The sequence below is a fragment of the Patagioenas fasciata genome, chromosome 6 (genome assembly GCF_037038585.1).
Source record: "Patagioenas fasciata isolate bPatFas1 chromosome 6, bPatFas1.hap1, whole genome shotgun sequence".
Classification (NCBI taxonomy): Eukaryota; Metazoa; Chordata; class Aves; order Columbiformes; family Columbidae; genus Patagioenas; species Patagioenas fasciata.
Window position 1 is genome coordinate 25,886,341 of NC_092525.1, and position 15,469 is coordinate 25,901,809.

The window sequence follows — 15,469 nt, forward strand, 5'->3', positions numbered from 1 at the left end:
TATTTTATGTCCAATAGGCTCAATATGTGCCACCCTTATAAACCAGAAAAGATGAAAGCCCGTAACACATTTATCTACTGAATACCAGCAAAATGCCATTAATACAAATTCTGAAGTTCTGAGGGGATGAAATAGGTTTTCATTTCTCCTAACTTTTCAGTGGCATCAAGATAAGTGCCTAACAGAAGAGGTGCATGTTTGAGTTGTACCTGGTTTCTGCTAGGCAACAAGCTTCTGGCCACAAACACAACAGTCTCTAGACCAGCACAATGAAAAACAATGGAGTCTGAAAGGCATAACCTCTTCAGGTCAGCTATGTGTAAGTCGTTTCATTAACACAATCTGTTTCTACACTAAATAAATTATAAAAACAATACAAATAAGAAAACAGTTGACTTTGGATGAGTATTTCTTTTTCAGTAAAACTCACCATCAGGAGGTGGTAGTGTTTTCTAAACTGCCAGTGTACCCTTAGCATAGACTAAGATTTGAAACTTCTAATTTTTTCTAATGTTTCAGACTGGAATAAAACATTTCATGTTTTCCTTGCAAAAAATGAGACCGTGTTCTTATAAATTGAGGAAACGAAGAAGCAGCCTTACTGGTTTGTATCTTAGTGCATCTCTGTAGGATCCAAACAGTGCTGCCTGTGCCCGAAGAAAGGCCTTGGCTACTCCATCACCCGTAGCTGTAGACTGCTTTTTCAGTTTATTTTTCAAGGCCGAGACCTGCACGACAGAGTGGAACAGTTAAATTAACACCTCAGAAATTGGTACAGCGAGGTATGAACCCAATCAGCAGGCAAACCATGGTGTCTACAGGTCAGCCAAAAATTCATCCTCCTCCTTGATAGCTTATCTTTTTAACTGCAAAGAGCACCTGCTGGTCTGTTAATTGAAATGAAAGCAGGGGATGATGGTAGAGTGCTAATGCAAATTGGTTTATGTTCTCTTTTTTTCCCAAGGCCTCTTGACATAAATAAGCTTAATTATTTTACAGTAAAATGCATGTGAGCCACTTTTCTGCAGATTTTTTTTTCCCTCAATCATAACATGTACTTACTTGTTCTGAAAGAAGACAGATACTTTTTACTTATGCTATGAAGGCTTATTTTTAAGGAGCCTTAATCGTTGCTTACTATTCAGTTTTAAGGATTTTATTTTTAAGTTAAAGTTAAATTACTATCTTACATCATTTCTCATGCTACCAATGTCAAATAGTGGAGAAAAGTTTGTGTAAATTCAGTCCTGAATTGCCTTTAGAATTGTCCTTCAAGATAAAACATGTGAAAGGGAAAAAAATAAAAACAACACTTAGGAGACACCTGTAGCTAAAAATATATAAATAAAAGACCATTCCTAATTTAGTGCTTGAAATTTTTTTAAGGTGGTCTGTCCTTTTTTACTTGGCAAATGGTAGTCACTAATTATATACAGTTAGAAAAAAAAAAAAAAAAAAGAGAAATTTTAATTTAGATGAACCTTGCTTGGAGATACTTTGGAGAAAAATCAGATAATTCTGGAATTATTCCAATATTCTTTAAAGATACTTGGAATCACACCCAGTTATAGCCTATGTTCTCCTAATCTTCATCATGAGGGACATCTGGAGAAGTCAAACTCCAATTACACTGAATACATGCTTATACACCCCTTTGTATTGCAATGTACCCAATAAAGCAATATTTAAGTTGCTAAATGCTATACAAAGTTAACACTCAGAGTTACTCTTTAAACAGAACATTATAAACACCAACTATCACCAAACCAGCTTTCATTCCCTTAGAAATACACGCAAGAATGAGTACTTTCTTGTGTTTTTTTTATGTAAGCAGTCCTGACTGCTCTTGTAGATGATGATTCTAATTGAAGTGTCAACCTAATTAACAACTAAACTTTGAATAATGCTAATGAGAACTGAACATGGCATCAGAGAAAAGACCAGCTCTACAGGTGATAAACCTTCACAGTAGTGACATTTTCCAGTGTAAAGTCACAGTTACTGTGATCTGATCAAAGAGAGAGACCCCCATTGGGTCCAATTATAACTATAGTTTTGAAAAAAAAATTATTGAGTTATGATGTTCATAATCTATGCAGAAAGGCCTTTACAGTATAGGTCTTTTCCCCATAGCTGTGATCTTTTCAATTTATATCCAAGCTCCATAGATCTAGATAAAAGTTTAGAGCCTGATTCATTTAGCCCATGGAAAGCATACACCAAGGCTCATTTACGTTTTTTCCTTATACCTCAAAAGAAAAAAAAAAGTACAAGTCTGAGTACAAAAACCAGTTAAGCAGTTCAAGGTTGAAAAAATAAATTCATGTCTTGGTCTTGGTGGGTTTTTCGGTTGGTTTCTGGTGTTGTTCTTTGTTTGTTTGCACTTTTTTTGTTGTTTTGTTCTGTACTGTACAAAGTTTAAAAGTTTTAAAAAATTTTTTAAAATAAGGTTTATTCAATTTCAGGCGAAATAAATGTATGTAATGTTTGTACAAGGGAAATCTGCCCAGCAAGATTAGCTCAGTTTTAGCTCTGTTCACTAAAACAAAAGCAGTTACATGAGCTCAAAAAAAGAATTGCCAATCTTAAAATGTTGTCTCTGTCATGACAGACAAAACACCTTCTAAATATAAGGGGCAGAAGAGGTAGAAAATTCTCTAAATTCTTTTAAATCTACATTCTTTCAAATTGTACCTTGTGAGTTCAGGGAGATTGCAGCAGATGATATTACAAGCTAAGAGAAGTGGATAAAAAATGGTGTATAGCAGAGGAATTTATAGGACAAAGTGGGGCATGTGAAGGAAAATGATATTTTCAGATTTTCTCAGTTCTGGTAGACCCTGTGTACATAACATAAATTGATAAACAGGATGCTTTACTCAAAAACATGTTAACAAACAGATAAACAAAAAAAAACAAAAACAAAACCACAGAAGGAAGCACATCTCCCCGTTCACTGCAGTATTGTTACATTCTTAGTTCAACAAAATGAAGAACATCCCAACGGACTGGTAGTTTGAAGGCAGGTTCTCCAGCACAACCACGTGTGAGTCAGATGCATGTCTCCTGCTGCCATCCTGAGGGAGGTTCCAGCCTCAGAGGGTAACTCCGGAGTGCAGAGAGAGCTCGTGCAGCTCCTCCTTCTCTCGGGAGGCCACGCTCAAAGGCAGGCACAGCTCGACTAGACACTTCTGCACAGCACTCTTAAAAAATGTCTGCAGAGATAACGTGGGCCACAACCTCCATTTCTCAAGCATCACACCAAGAGTCCTGGCAGAAGCTCTGGGAGCACCCCGAGACCTGCCCAGGCTTCCTTCAGGCTGAGGTCAGCAAACACGCAAGCAGAGGTGCAGTGTCTCCTCAGGGCTTATGCCACCACACACTGGCGGCAAACCCAAGCTGTGTATTTGGGTGGGTTGCTGGCAAATTCTCCCAGTTTCACAGTTCAATCAATGATAGAGTTATAAAGTAGTTATTACAGTCAATACAGTAGGTACAGATTAGAGACTCGGTGCTTTGAACTACTGAGGACCTGCTGCACAGCAGGATTGTGATTGCTTACATCCATGAACCCAAAACCAAAGAAGTGTGACACCCCTTTGGGTGACATCATTAATAGCTCTTAAAATTTCAAAGAAAATACAGAGTTCTGGCATCAAGCCAAACAACCCACCAAGCAGCATCTTTATCAAAATCTTTTACTCGTATATGCTTTAATCTATCCGTGATTAAGAAAGCCAAACTTTTTCTCCCCTTCTTTGCATGTTTTAAGCTTAAATAGCCTTTTATGAAGTTTAAAAATAAAGAACTGCAAACAAACAAACCAACCACAGGGGTTAGAATGCTGTTAAAATTTATTTCTGGAAGACACTAGTGATACATTTCAGAAATGGCATTATTAATTTACACTAGAAGTAAACTGGTTTTAGTTTCTCTTAAGAACAGTTTCTCATTTTCTCTGTGAACTACAGCCTGCTTCTCAAATGCTACTTTTAGAACAGTAATGTTCATATGCCCAGTTTACAGTGTTAAAATCCTGTGACTGTAGGAATCTCAAAACTAAAACTCTAAAAACGCATTTAGATCCTGTATTGCATCACAGTGTGTAGGCACCACACACTATGAAGGCTACACATCTTTCAACAGGTCTGTAGATTTTACAGTTAACAATATTTAATGACCACAGAAGATGCTAAAAATCTATAAAGCCTATTGTTTCCTAAAGACCCTATTTAAAAATGTTCTGCTCAGTCTATGGAGAAGTCAGTAAGACTTGGTCGCCATATGTGATGCCGTTGATTCTCCAAGCTTTTTTTGAAAGTGTTCAAATGTGAGCAAAGGAGTAGCCTTTTTGTCAGAGTTAACTGCAAGCAAGTATTGCAAGATAAGGCCCACAGTTTATACATTTGTGTCTATAGTCTCCACTGATCTATATACATCACAAATGTTCTTTGTCTAACGTCTTACATCATTAAAGTGGTGATCTAATTATTGTCGTATTAGGAAATTTACTCCCACAGAAGCAGCTACTTATTTTCATTTTTTTTAATTAAAAAATAATAGACAAATTCACAGTGAAATGATGAAATTTAAAAACAAGTGTTCTTGTCAGAAGAGAGGAAAAAGAGGGCTTTTCCCCCCTCTAAGAAAACAAAGGATTCCTGAAAGTCTTGCACTGATTTATTCTTCCAATTTTAAATACCTTAGGAGTAGCGGAACTGCTACTGGCATGGTAGTATTTCTAACAGTCAATAAATCTAAAATATTATGTGTGAATATTGGAACGAAGCCATTAAGAAGATTACAGCATGCAACGCAGCAGAGGGTCCACATGAAAAAAGGGCTGGTAATTCAGGACAACTGTGACCACTGACCTTTGCACAGTCAAGACCACTGGTCAGTCTGACAGAGTAATAGAGTTCACATGCACAGGGAGTCATCTAGCCTGTAACTATAATTTAAATGCTTAAGTGAATGATTTTAAAATGCCTTTAAATCTCAGTTAATTTATTGTACAGTTTATTAGACAATGCCCTATAATAATGTTATTAAATCTTAAATTTATCATGAAAAAATGCACCATGAGTGCATTTTAATAGACATGTTACTTACACATAGGTAAACTATTAAATGCCTACGCTGTGAGAACATCATCAGGCTTATTGATGAAGAAAATAATTACTCAATTTCCTTCAGACAAAGAAACAGTTGTAGAAAACTCTTTGAAAATATTGCATTTCCTTTGTTAGGCTGTTAATCAAAACGGAATCAAGTTTTGAAAGGGATAGTAAGACTAGCACTTCTTTTATATTTTCTGTTCTTCATTCTATTTTAACACCTTTCAGAGGTACTTGTTATATTTCTTCATCAGCAGTTTTTTCTTTCTATGTATGTTTATGAGGTTTTTAGTTATACAGGTTAAAATGCCTCACGTATATGAGCATCTTTGACATTTGCTTTAATGTTTTAAGACTAACTTACTGTTTTGACTCTACCTTCCTATGTCTTATACTTTTTAAACAAGATGTTAGCAGTTGTGCTTGACCCTCATGACTGCCCAAAAAGACAAGCATTTTGTCATTTTATGTGTCTTTTGTTTCCAAGTATAATTGTATTTGTTTTCCATTAAATTGTTTTAATTGAAGCGCTCTACAGACTGAAGCAGAGGAAGAGATGGGAATATTCAAATTAGAAGTTGAATTATAAAATCCTCAAATTCTGCAAGTATATTTCACATAAAACACAGTTGTTCTGTTTTGTTTGGTATTAGATATGGACTGAAATATTTTGAGTCTACTGTACAATCTGTACACTTGGATAACTTTCATTAACATTAATAATAGTAACATGCATATATCCTGGGGGAGAATATACTTCTGAAAGTATGAAGATCTGTATCCCTATTTTCTTCACGCTAGCCTACTCATTTAGAGATCATTTTGATATGCATCTGTAAAATACATGAGAAGTCACTCCCATGGCACAAATATCCATTTTTACTGCTTGAAGGACCTCCAGCTACAACTCCAGTATCTTATGGAAGATGATGCCTAATTCTCAATTCTACATCTAGCTATTATTTGACAAGAGGTATGTGCTGCCATGACATTATAACCTTAACCTTATTCACTGAATGCAAGATCAGTCAAAATTACTGACACATCAGAAAATTGTTCATTTTTTTACTTAACTTGTTTTTTCTTGAATGACAGAGTACAGTCAAAATTATTGTATATACATGTGTGTGTGTATATTTGTTCATACACTAACTTAAAACCATAAAATATCAGAATAATTTTTTATGTAGTCTTTTATATTTCTGAACTATAGTTGATACTGAGTCAAAAGCAAGACTGACCAGATGACCTATAAAAACTCTAGATTTTAACACCATTAAAATCAAAGGGAACTGACACTAATATAATCATCAAGAGTTTGATTTCTATTGTTCCAAATACATACAAATTACCAACAAAACTGAAAGACATAGTATGTCACTACAGCACCTTACTTTAAGTCAGTTTGTTTTTATTATTTACAATTTCAGAAAATGTAACTCTCTGATTTCACATTTTGATATAAAATTCTTTGTGCTGACAACCATTTGTGATAGCTTGAGCATTTATAACTAAATAATCAAAACAGTGGTTTCACAATGGTATTCTTTTAGAGCTCTATTGGGAAAAACAAGGTAAGTGAATTTTGTGACTATTTAAGATGATATACAGAATATGTTCCCCTATAGGCAATAAGAGAAAAAAAAAAGGGGGGGGAGACACACGACCCTCTGCAAGATCAAAGTCCAGAAAGAACTGGCACTTAATTTATCATCCTTTACAGACAAAAGACAGTTTTCGTCATTTCAAAAGGATCAGATGTCTTTTATGACAAACCGGGTTTGCAGTTTAATTTACAAATAGAATTCTAAGTAAGCAGTCTTTGCTCTGCCAAAGCAAATGACAAACAGTATAGGTTTTCATTCACGCAGCCCTCAGCAGGATAGAAGAGATTAAAATAAAACTGAAATAATTTAGAGAAAACAAATAAATGTTTCAGAAAGTTGAAGAAGATCAAAGCCTGAATTTTCTGACCCCAACTGTACAAGCATTTCTTATTATATTGACCAGTGCCATCAGATCATTAATTAAAAGGAAAGCGCTGGCAGGTGGCAGGGAAGCAGAAGCCGATAATTGGCCCCCTTCTTCTTTTTGCCTTCAAAAACTCTCTCGTTCTTTTGCAAGACATGCCACTAGGCAGACAGAAATGCCTACTTTGTAATATAATGATTAAGATGAGATGAAGAGACTCTTGCGTTTAAAGCAGCTATGCCTAATGAATGCAGCTAGCTTTATAATTATGATCCTACTTTTACAATAAGGAATATGATATTCCATTCAACATCTCCTCAACTGTCAAAAAGGTAAAAAACTCAAATATAGGGGTCTACACTTGGTGCTTTTCACCCCCGTATTCCTTTTATAGCAGTTAGCTAAACCAGGCAAAAATAACTACCAGTAATTCAAGCATCTGTATAAGAAAGAAAGAATGAAAAATCTATAAGACTCACCACTTCACCAGGTAGGTTGTTCAGGTCATTAAAAGGGGTTTCTAGAGTGTTTGTGTCAACATTGAGCAAAACCACATCCTCCAGTGATCTATTTTTCACTCGCTGTTAAGAGGGGAAAAAAATAGTGGGAAAGCATTTTACTACAGCATCCTCCTGAAGTACCTTTTTATCATAATGTGCTAGACTAGAAACAATGATTTTACAAACGACAATAATGGCAAAGACAACATTTTGAGCTTCAGATGTAGGATTTCTGAATTAGATGTAGTATTCAGAGTAGCTTTTAAAAACACTTTCCCACGTTATATTAATAATAATAACATTAATAATAATAATAATAACGTTATATTAATAATATCTGAACTACAAGCATAATCAGGAAATGAATTATTGAAAACCAAGATTTGCACAAAATGCAGTTAAATATATTGGAAGTATACATATCTTATAACAACATTTCATTCTCTCATTTTTGTGAAAGACAGGACATTAATCATATACTCAAATGAAAAACAGAGAGAACTAAGTAATTATCTGCAGATTTATGTAAGTCCCAGAAATGTGATGTCTAGTAGTATTGTAGAAGAAAGGATGAAACTATCTTTCATCAATAAACTTGACTAGCAGCAAAGAATTAAACCATTTGTTTCTTTCATGAAAAAATGATGGAACTCTTTTCTATATGGTCCTACAATACATTATAGTGGGGTCCAGGAAATAAGTCCAGAAGGAATCGAGTGACTTCTGTTTCAGAATCTTTAAACCTTTCTGTTCCAGAATGTTTAAACAGTTCTGTTCCATTATTTTCTGATGAAATAAGGAAAAAGGTCCTAGTCAAGATATTACGATGGATGTATGAAGATGATAAGAACTTGATTTAAGAGAAAAGAAGGGTATGCCCAGAATTAAGAAGTGTACATGACAGAAGGCTCTTTCTTGGAAACACAAAAGTACTAGTGGTTAACACTGGGAGAGAACCCACCTCGCCAGCCTAGCAAATGTGAATTGATCTTTAGAAATTGCTTTAGCAAAGTGTAAATCAAATAAAGTTCCTAAATCAATTATGTGCTCTGCATGATAATCAGACTACACACATAGCCTTAATGGTGTCATCAAATGGTTATGGAAAGAGGCAAAGCTATTTATGACCCAGCTATTACTCACTGCTTCAATGAGTTCTATTGTTCTATCTGACAAGGCTACTTCCCAGTTTTTGGCAAATAATACTCATTTCTAAATTAATACTTATGAATGTTATGAATGAATGTTACTCAGATTTTCAGAGGGACAGGAATGTAAATTTATGTGGGAAATCAGAATGATTCTGAATTCTGATTGATGGTGACTCCAAAATAAATTTTAACTGTTATTATTGGGAATATCTGTTGCTGAACCACTAAAAAGGCAGAAAGAAAAGCTATCATTAAGATATTAAATAAACACAGTAACAAGTTGTGATGTAGAGCTTATACGTCTCCATAAAACACTTCAAATGTAAGGTTTCAAAGAGGGATTTTTTTTTCTTTATAAGGCATCCAAAGCTTAAATTTTGTAATTGTGTATACTAAAAATGAGGGATTCTTTCTGAAGCATTTCCATTAAAAATATTATTGATGGCACACACTCCTCATGTTTACCAGTATGTAGAAGCGTACAGTAAACTTACCTCTATTAAGCTTAAGTGGACACCAATTAGATAAGGCATCGGTGCACTGAAGAAAAAAGTGGAAAAGATCAAATTATTAAGTACCAACTACTAACAATACAGTATTTGTGGAGCAAAAAAATATTTTAAAAACTTGGCACACATACTCCAATGTTAACATTTAGTGTTTAAGCCTCTACTGAACTTACATGGTTGTTACTGAAAATACTACTGGACAAGTAAAAAATACATATTTTTTTTTTTTGTCTGCAGTGAAGATGACCACAAAATAAAGGATGATGTTCCTAAGTATGGAAATATGAGCGAGAAGATGTGTGAGGCTTTCTAGCCAGTTTCAATAACCAACTGTACTCTACATCAGAGCTGTCTGAGCAGATGTTCCAAAACTGTCTATCTGTCTGTCTCTAGAACTACAGTGGTTGTAAAACACCATTCTGGAAAATATGGTACTGGGTAACATCCCCACACTGCAACATAACCATCACAAACACCAGTTTTGGTTCTGAATATGCTTCTGAAACTCTTCCTTGGTGTATAATTTGGAAGGTGTATAATTTCATATTTAACTCAAGATAGTAAACTTCTCTTTTCCGATTTGAATAAGATGGGGAACTATATTCTTGAAAGAAGACAAATATCCCCACAAAGCCTCTGGTGTGAGACCTCCTGCAGCACGCAAGCAAGAAACTGAAATAGTCAGGCTAATTTATCATGGTTCCTGTATCTTCTGTTTCTTCCTCTGGTGAACGTGTTCTGGCAACATCTGACAAAGAATATACTCAGTATGCAGCACTGAAGGGGAAAAAACATCGATCACCATACTTTTCGGTACAGCAAGATTCCTAAAAATATTCACTCTAGAGAAGCGAACAAATAGATAGGCTGGTTTAAGCAACTCGGTGGGAAACAAAATACTAAAGGAGCAGAGAGAAAAAAAATAAATAAAAATAATCTCTGAAGAATAACTGGAAGATAAGACAACTTTTTTGAAGTTACACAGATAGCTGGCATAACATAATTTCTCCTATGGTATTCATTCGATCATGGATCTGAGCCCCTGGCACCGTCTGACTTGCTGACATATTTAACCAAGCCGATGAGGATGGCTACAGCTGACAGGGAACTGAAGATTTCTCTGCTGAACATGCAGCAAAATTGATCCTCGGGTTAATCGCAGAGTATCTTAGCGTTACAAATAACTTGAACTGGTGAAACTACAGTGGAAACAAGGGCAATAATGTATGCATTTAATGCACACTTGTTTTCTTGTACACTAACACTGTTCTAGCAGCTTCACCAGGCCTGTACTGACTTAAAACAGCTGATGATTTGCTCCATTAGTAAATCTGTCATTAAAAAGGGTTCTCTGTAGCTCTTTTCTATAGAACAAAGCAACAGCTACATCATTTCAATTCTGATCAGTTAACGGAATAGAGGTACAAAGCTAATTAGATAAACACATCTTGAAAATGCAGAAAATAAGAAACTGCAGGTGTGGAAAGTCAATTTGACCATTTTCAGCAAAGAATGAATTTTATTACTGCTGGATTCTGAAGCCATAAGAGCAGAGGTGTGCAATATGTACATGAAATTGCTTACTATGATACTACTGGGAGCTGCTATATAGTTTTTCTCCTGTTTATGCATGTTATTACCAAAAACGTTATTAATCTACAGCATCATTGCCTAAAATAATTACTATGTTATGCAAAACACGCAAGTTAATTGGAAAATAATTGTCCCATTCTCATGAAAACAGGCATGTATATCTCCCAATTCAGAAGAGACCAGATCTCATAAAAAGACATGTTGCAATTTTAACTTGAATTTTCTAATTGCATTATATTCTTAACAGAGCATCAGTAGAACAGATGCTTTATCATCCACACACAAAACTGCCATACATTCTTTTATCAGTGACTTACTTTGCCAAGAAATTACACAGAAATTTAATGAAATTAGATTTCTCCTTTACTTAAAAAAAAAAAAAAAAAAAAAAAAAGGGAATCAAGTGTAATTACTATATCAATGCTCAAATTTAATTTTTGTAAAAGCTTTCTTCAAAGCCACCCACCCACTGGTGGGTGTAGAGAAAAATCAGTTCTTAGAAAATATTCAAAAACTTAATCTTTTAGTAACTCTGCTGTGTTTTCGTACTCTAGAGCTAAAACAAAAAATATTTGACTGCTTCACATTTTACTGTCATTTAGAAAAAAAGAAGTATTATCTCTTCTTTTTTCCATGGCTGTTCCAATTCTCACATTGGAGTTCTCGTAACAGAATTAGCCAAGATAAGCTACATGGGGGAGAAAAACATTCTGAAGAAAGTAAATAAATATACAGTATGTTCACACACTGTACCTTGGAAGTACTCATAACCTGGCCAGTCCTGGCAGCATTACAGACCACACTGATGCTCAGTACTGGGGCGTTTGGACTGTTACATTATGTCTAAAACCACTCTGTATATCAGGTTTCCTGATAGAACCTAAGAGGCTTTTTGGTTAAAAAGGCAATTGGAAGAATTTAAATAATTTTTTAATACAGATCAGATTGTTTTACTCAAAGATACATTTTTCTTCTTTTCATGCCCACAAAATGTACTAACTAAGCAGTTTACGTAATTCATCAAATTCTAATCCCCACAGAATTATTTCATTTATCTTTAAGAAATTCTGAAGATACACAGTCCAATTCATTTAAAAAAAAAGTGAACTTCTCTCAAAATATGTTGGATGATTAACATGCAAAAAAAGGTTGCAGGATCAGAGCCTATATTTAAACTAGTAGATTTAATTATGTTTTATCTTTGTGTAAAAATGGCCTTACTGCCTTAGAATGAACAAAATTATCAAACTGATAATGCCGTACTTCATTTGTTTAACTGTAATTTCAGAACAACACTAAGAAAAGGCAAGTTCATGGGAGACATCCGGAAGTCCAAGCAAAGCAATTGCAATGTAATTTCCGCATATGAAAATGCATGTTAAAGCTAAAAAGAAAAAAGGCATTTTCATAAACAGAACCTTGTTCTATTAAATTACATTAAAATGAAAATATCTTTAAAAATGAAAATTATTAATTTTAAATTGACAAGACCCTTTTGGACTACATACTAAACTTTGACTTTATGAATCATCTAGGTTTTCTAACTTGATACATCATATACCTATGAGGAAAACATTTATTCATAGTTAACAGGCCAAAACATGAGGAGATTATTTTATGTGTTTCTATTACACTAGTCCAACCTGTCTCACAAAGAACCATTCAAACCAAACATGATCAAACACAGAAACGTAAATGCACAAAAATCTGAGTTAAAAGGTCAGAATTATAGTTACTGCAGTAAACTCATCAGCTGTGCATTTCCTTTCGGGAACTTTACGTTTCCATTTGAACATCTCAAAAACGGATTCCTCCCTCCCTCCCCCCAGCTCTGTTGTACTACTGTGAAAAAGAAAAAGGGATATATATGAGTTTTACAAGTTTAAGAAACTCCATGATTCTTTTTAATGAGTAAAAAAAAATCTCAGGTCACGCCATACTGACCTAGAATCTCAACTATTATCATCATCACAAGCAGCTGTGTACAGCATCTAACATTATTATTTCTGGAAACTTCATCTGAGCTTAGGAGGGAAAATAAAAAATCCTCTAGTATTCAGGATGCACTCTGCAGGGTACAGCTTGAATAAAGGTGTTGATCAGCCTTCTGAGAACAGCATTTATGGATGATACTGAAGAAATTACAAAGCCTCTGATGGTAAGCTCAAGTAATACAAAAACTAAACAAATACATCCAAGCTCTACCCTCGTTTTTGTGCATCTTATCAAAGCTAGAAGGAAAAACAATTAGGACAGAGTTTCTTCAAAAGAAAACTATCATTAAAGATGAAAGGCTTAGCTATAGTTGAAAGTACAAGGAGGAGTGGGAGAAGAATATTTGATTTCTTTTTAAAAACAATAAATAATACACATATTAAGTACAGGAACTACCAGAGAAAAAGATATACCATGGGCAAATATTGTAAACTTGAGGAAAAACTATCAAAGAGACTCAAGGAAACATAATGAGAATTTCTTTGAAACAAGAAGTTCAATAGATTGGGTAGAGTTCAATAGCACATCAATATTTATAATTCCAGAAAAAAAAAAAAAGTTCAGCAAACATACAAGCAAACCATAATTTATTTCTGTGAAGAAAAACATTAGTAACAAAAACACAGACTTATGTTGGTAGGCATCTGCCTTGGACTCAGTTTTTATAGATAATAACCATTCCTGATCTCTAAAATGGCTTTAAATGGTTCATTTTTCCACCACGGATCCATAGGGTCTAGTTAAAGTGAAAGTCTCCAGGGATGGATGTTCCTGGTTTAAGTTCTTCAAGAGAAACTCTCACTTGCTATCTCTGGCACTACTATGAATAAAGGAGAGTAGATCTCTTCTTAGCCTGAAATCTTAAAACAGAAGGCATTGTATAGGATACTGAACCTGGCTGAGTCTAAAATACAAATATTAAATCATTTTATAGACCGGAAGGAAACATTGATGCCTACAAACACTTGTTTCCGGAAACACTGATCAGTTTTTTCTGAATGCTTCTATCAGTATCATTTATCTCAAGTTAAAATAAATGTCAAATGAAAGAAAACAGTAACACAGTCACATTTACATGACTGCATGCATTCTCTAACAATAAAACTGAAACAGTTGTTATAAACAAGATTCTAAACGCTGCATTGATAGTCATCAGCATGGTAAGTTAAAGTACCAATTTGAACACCATGTAAAGTCACACTGTAATATCTCTGTTCAAGTCATCATTTAAGCATTTACTTCAGTGCCTTTATAAAATGGATTCTGTATATTTAGTCACATAAGTAGTTAGTGTTTTCATCGGATATTTGGAATTACAAAACAGGGGAAAACCTCAGAAATGGGGATATTGGGTTAGCGATCTTACCAGCAGTAGTCCAGAAGATGTGGAGGAAGCACTGGGATGTAAATGTGTTGCCAATACATTGGATATAACAATGCAGCTGACGCATGGACACAAGCAGTTAACTAAAAATAAATATACACACACAGAATTGGCAAGAAAAAATATGAATAAAAAGAAAACACAAAATTTTAAATTAACTTTCAGACATGTAAGAATCTTAACCTCCTCAATCAATCAAGCATTTTTATATTACTTCTAATTGCCTAAACGCATTTATAAAGAACCCTGATACATGTACACAACCACATTTGCAAGAAGTCAAACAACCAATCAGTTAAAAGTTAGGCCTGTTCACCTGTTTCCTTGAAAAAAAGAAAATAAACATGCACTGCCATGAACACCGAGAACTCGAGTGCACCCAGCAACGCTAAGCGGAAAGGACTCAGGGGAGGGGTTTGGAACAACCAGAATTGATGTGAACCTGCATGAAGCTGCAGAAGAGCACTGAACTTAGGAGCAGGATTAATTTCTGTTGTGTCGCTATCCTAATTTCCAAACTACCTTTAAAAAAAAAAAAAAATCTGAAGTGAATATTCCCCATGACAGCAAAGCAAATTTATCACAATTTTCCAAAACTCCTTCCCAAAGCAGAGACTGGCAAGTCTGGCACTTGCATCACCAGAAAATGAAGGACTTCTTGACAAAGAAATGAGATGTTACAATCTGCTTACCATTCCAAATCTGTTTTTCTAAAACAAATAAGCAAATAAACAAAAAACCACCACCAACAAAAGCAACAACCCCCCTGGAAAAACAAACCAAAACAAAACATAGAATTGATTAGAAACATGCTCTAGTTCACTCCTTGGGTGAACAAAATGATCTGCAATACTCAAATAATTCAAATTTGATCTATCAAATACCACTTCGCTATCAGGGAGTCACTCAAATTTATTTATTGTATTATGCAGCCACAGAGTTGCAAGAGAACGATAAAACATGAGAACTGTATTCAAAAAGAGATCAGCTATATCCAGCAAATGAATCACTACAAATCTCATTTGGAAAAAAAAAAAAGAAAGCCCTACGTAGAAGCCACCAAGCTTCTGGAAAAAGACAAGACTGTCCTAATGTTTTATATTACAACAACATTACTATCTGCAGTTAACTTGATAATAGCACTGTTTATTCGACATATACTTTTACAGTAACAAAACAAAGGGCTAAAAATAAACCGTAAATCCTGTCCATACAGCAAGTGCTAAAACATTACAGATTTTACAGGAAA

The 15,469-nt window shown here is 34.6% G+C and overlaps 1 protein-coding gene across 4 annotated transcripts in view; it reads right to left on the minus strand.

Moving 5' to 3' along the window:
• DENND1B (DENN domain containing 1B) overlaps positions 1-15,469 on the minus strand; it is a 152,959-nt gene that overhangs the window by 45,649 nt on the left and 91,841 nt on the right. For all 4 annotated transcript variants that reach the window (XM_071810295.1, XM_065842135.2, XM_065842134.2 and 1 more), the window contains 4 exons: positions 14,203-14,303; positions 9,234-9,279; positions 7,568-7,669; positions 603-728 (listed from right to left, as the gene is read on the minus strand). In XM_071810295.1, coding sequence (XP_071666396.1) covers positions 603-728; positions 7,568-7,669; positions 9,234-9,279; positions 14,203-14,303 — 375 coding nt within the window. The remainder of the gene's footprint in view (positions 1-602; positions 729-7,567; positions 7,670-9,233; positions 9,280-14,202; positions 14,304-15,469) is intronic.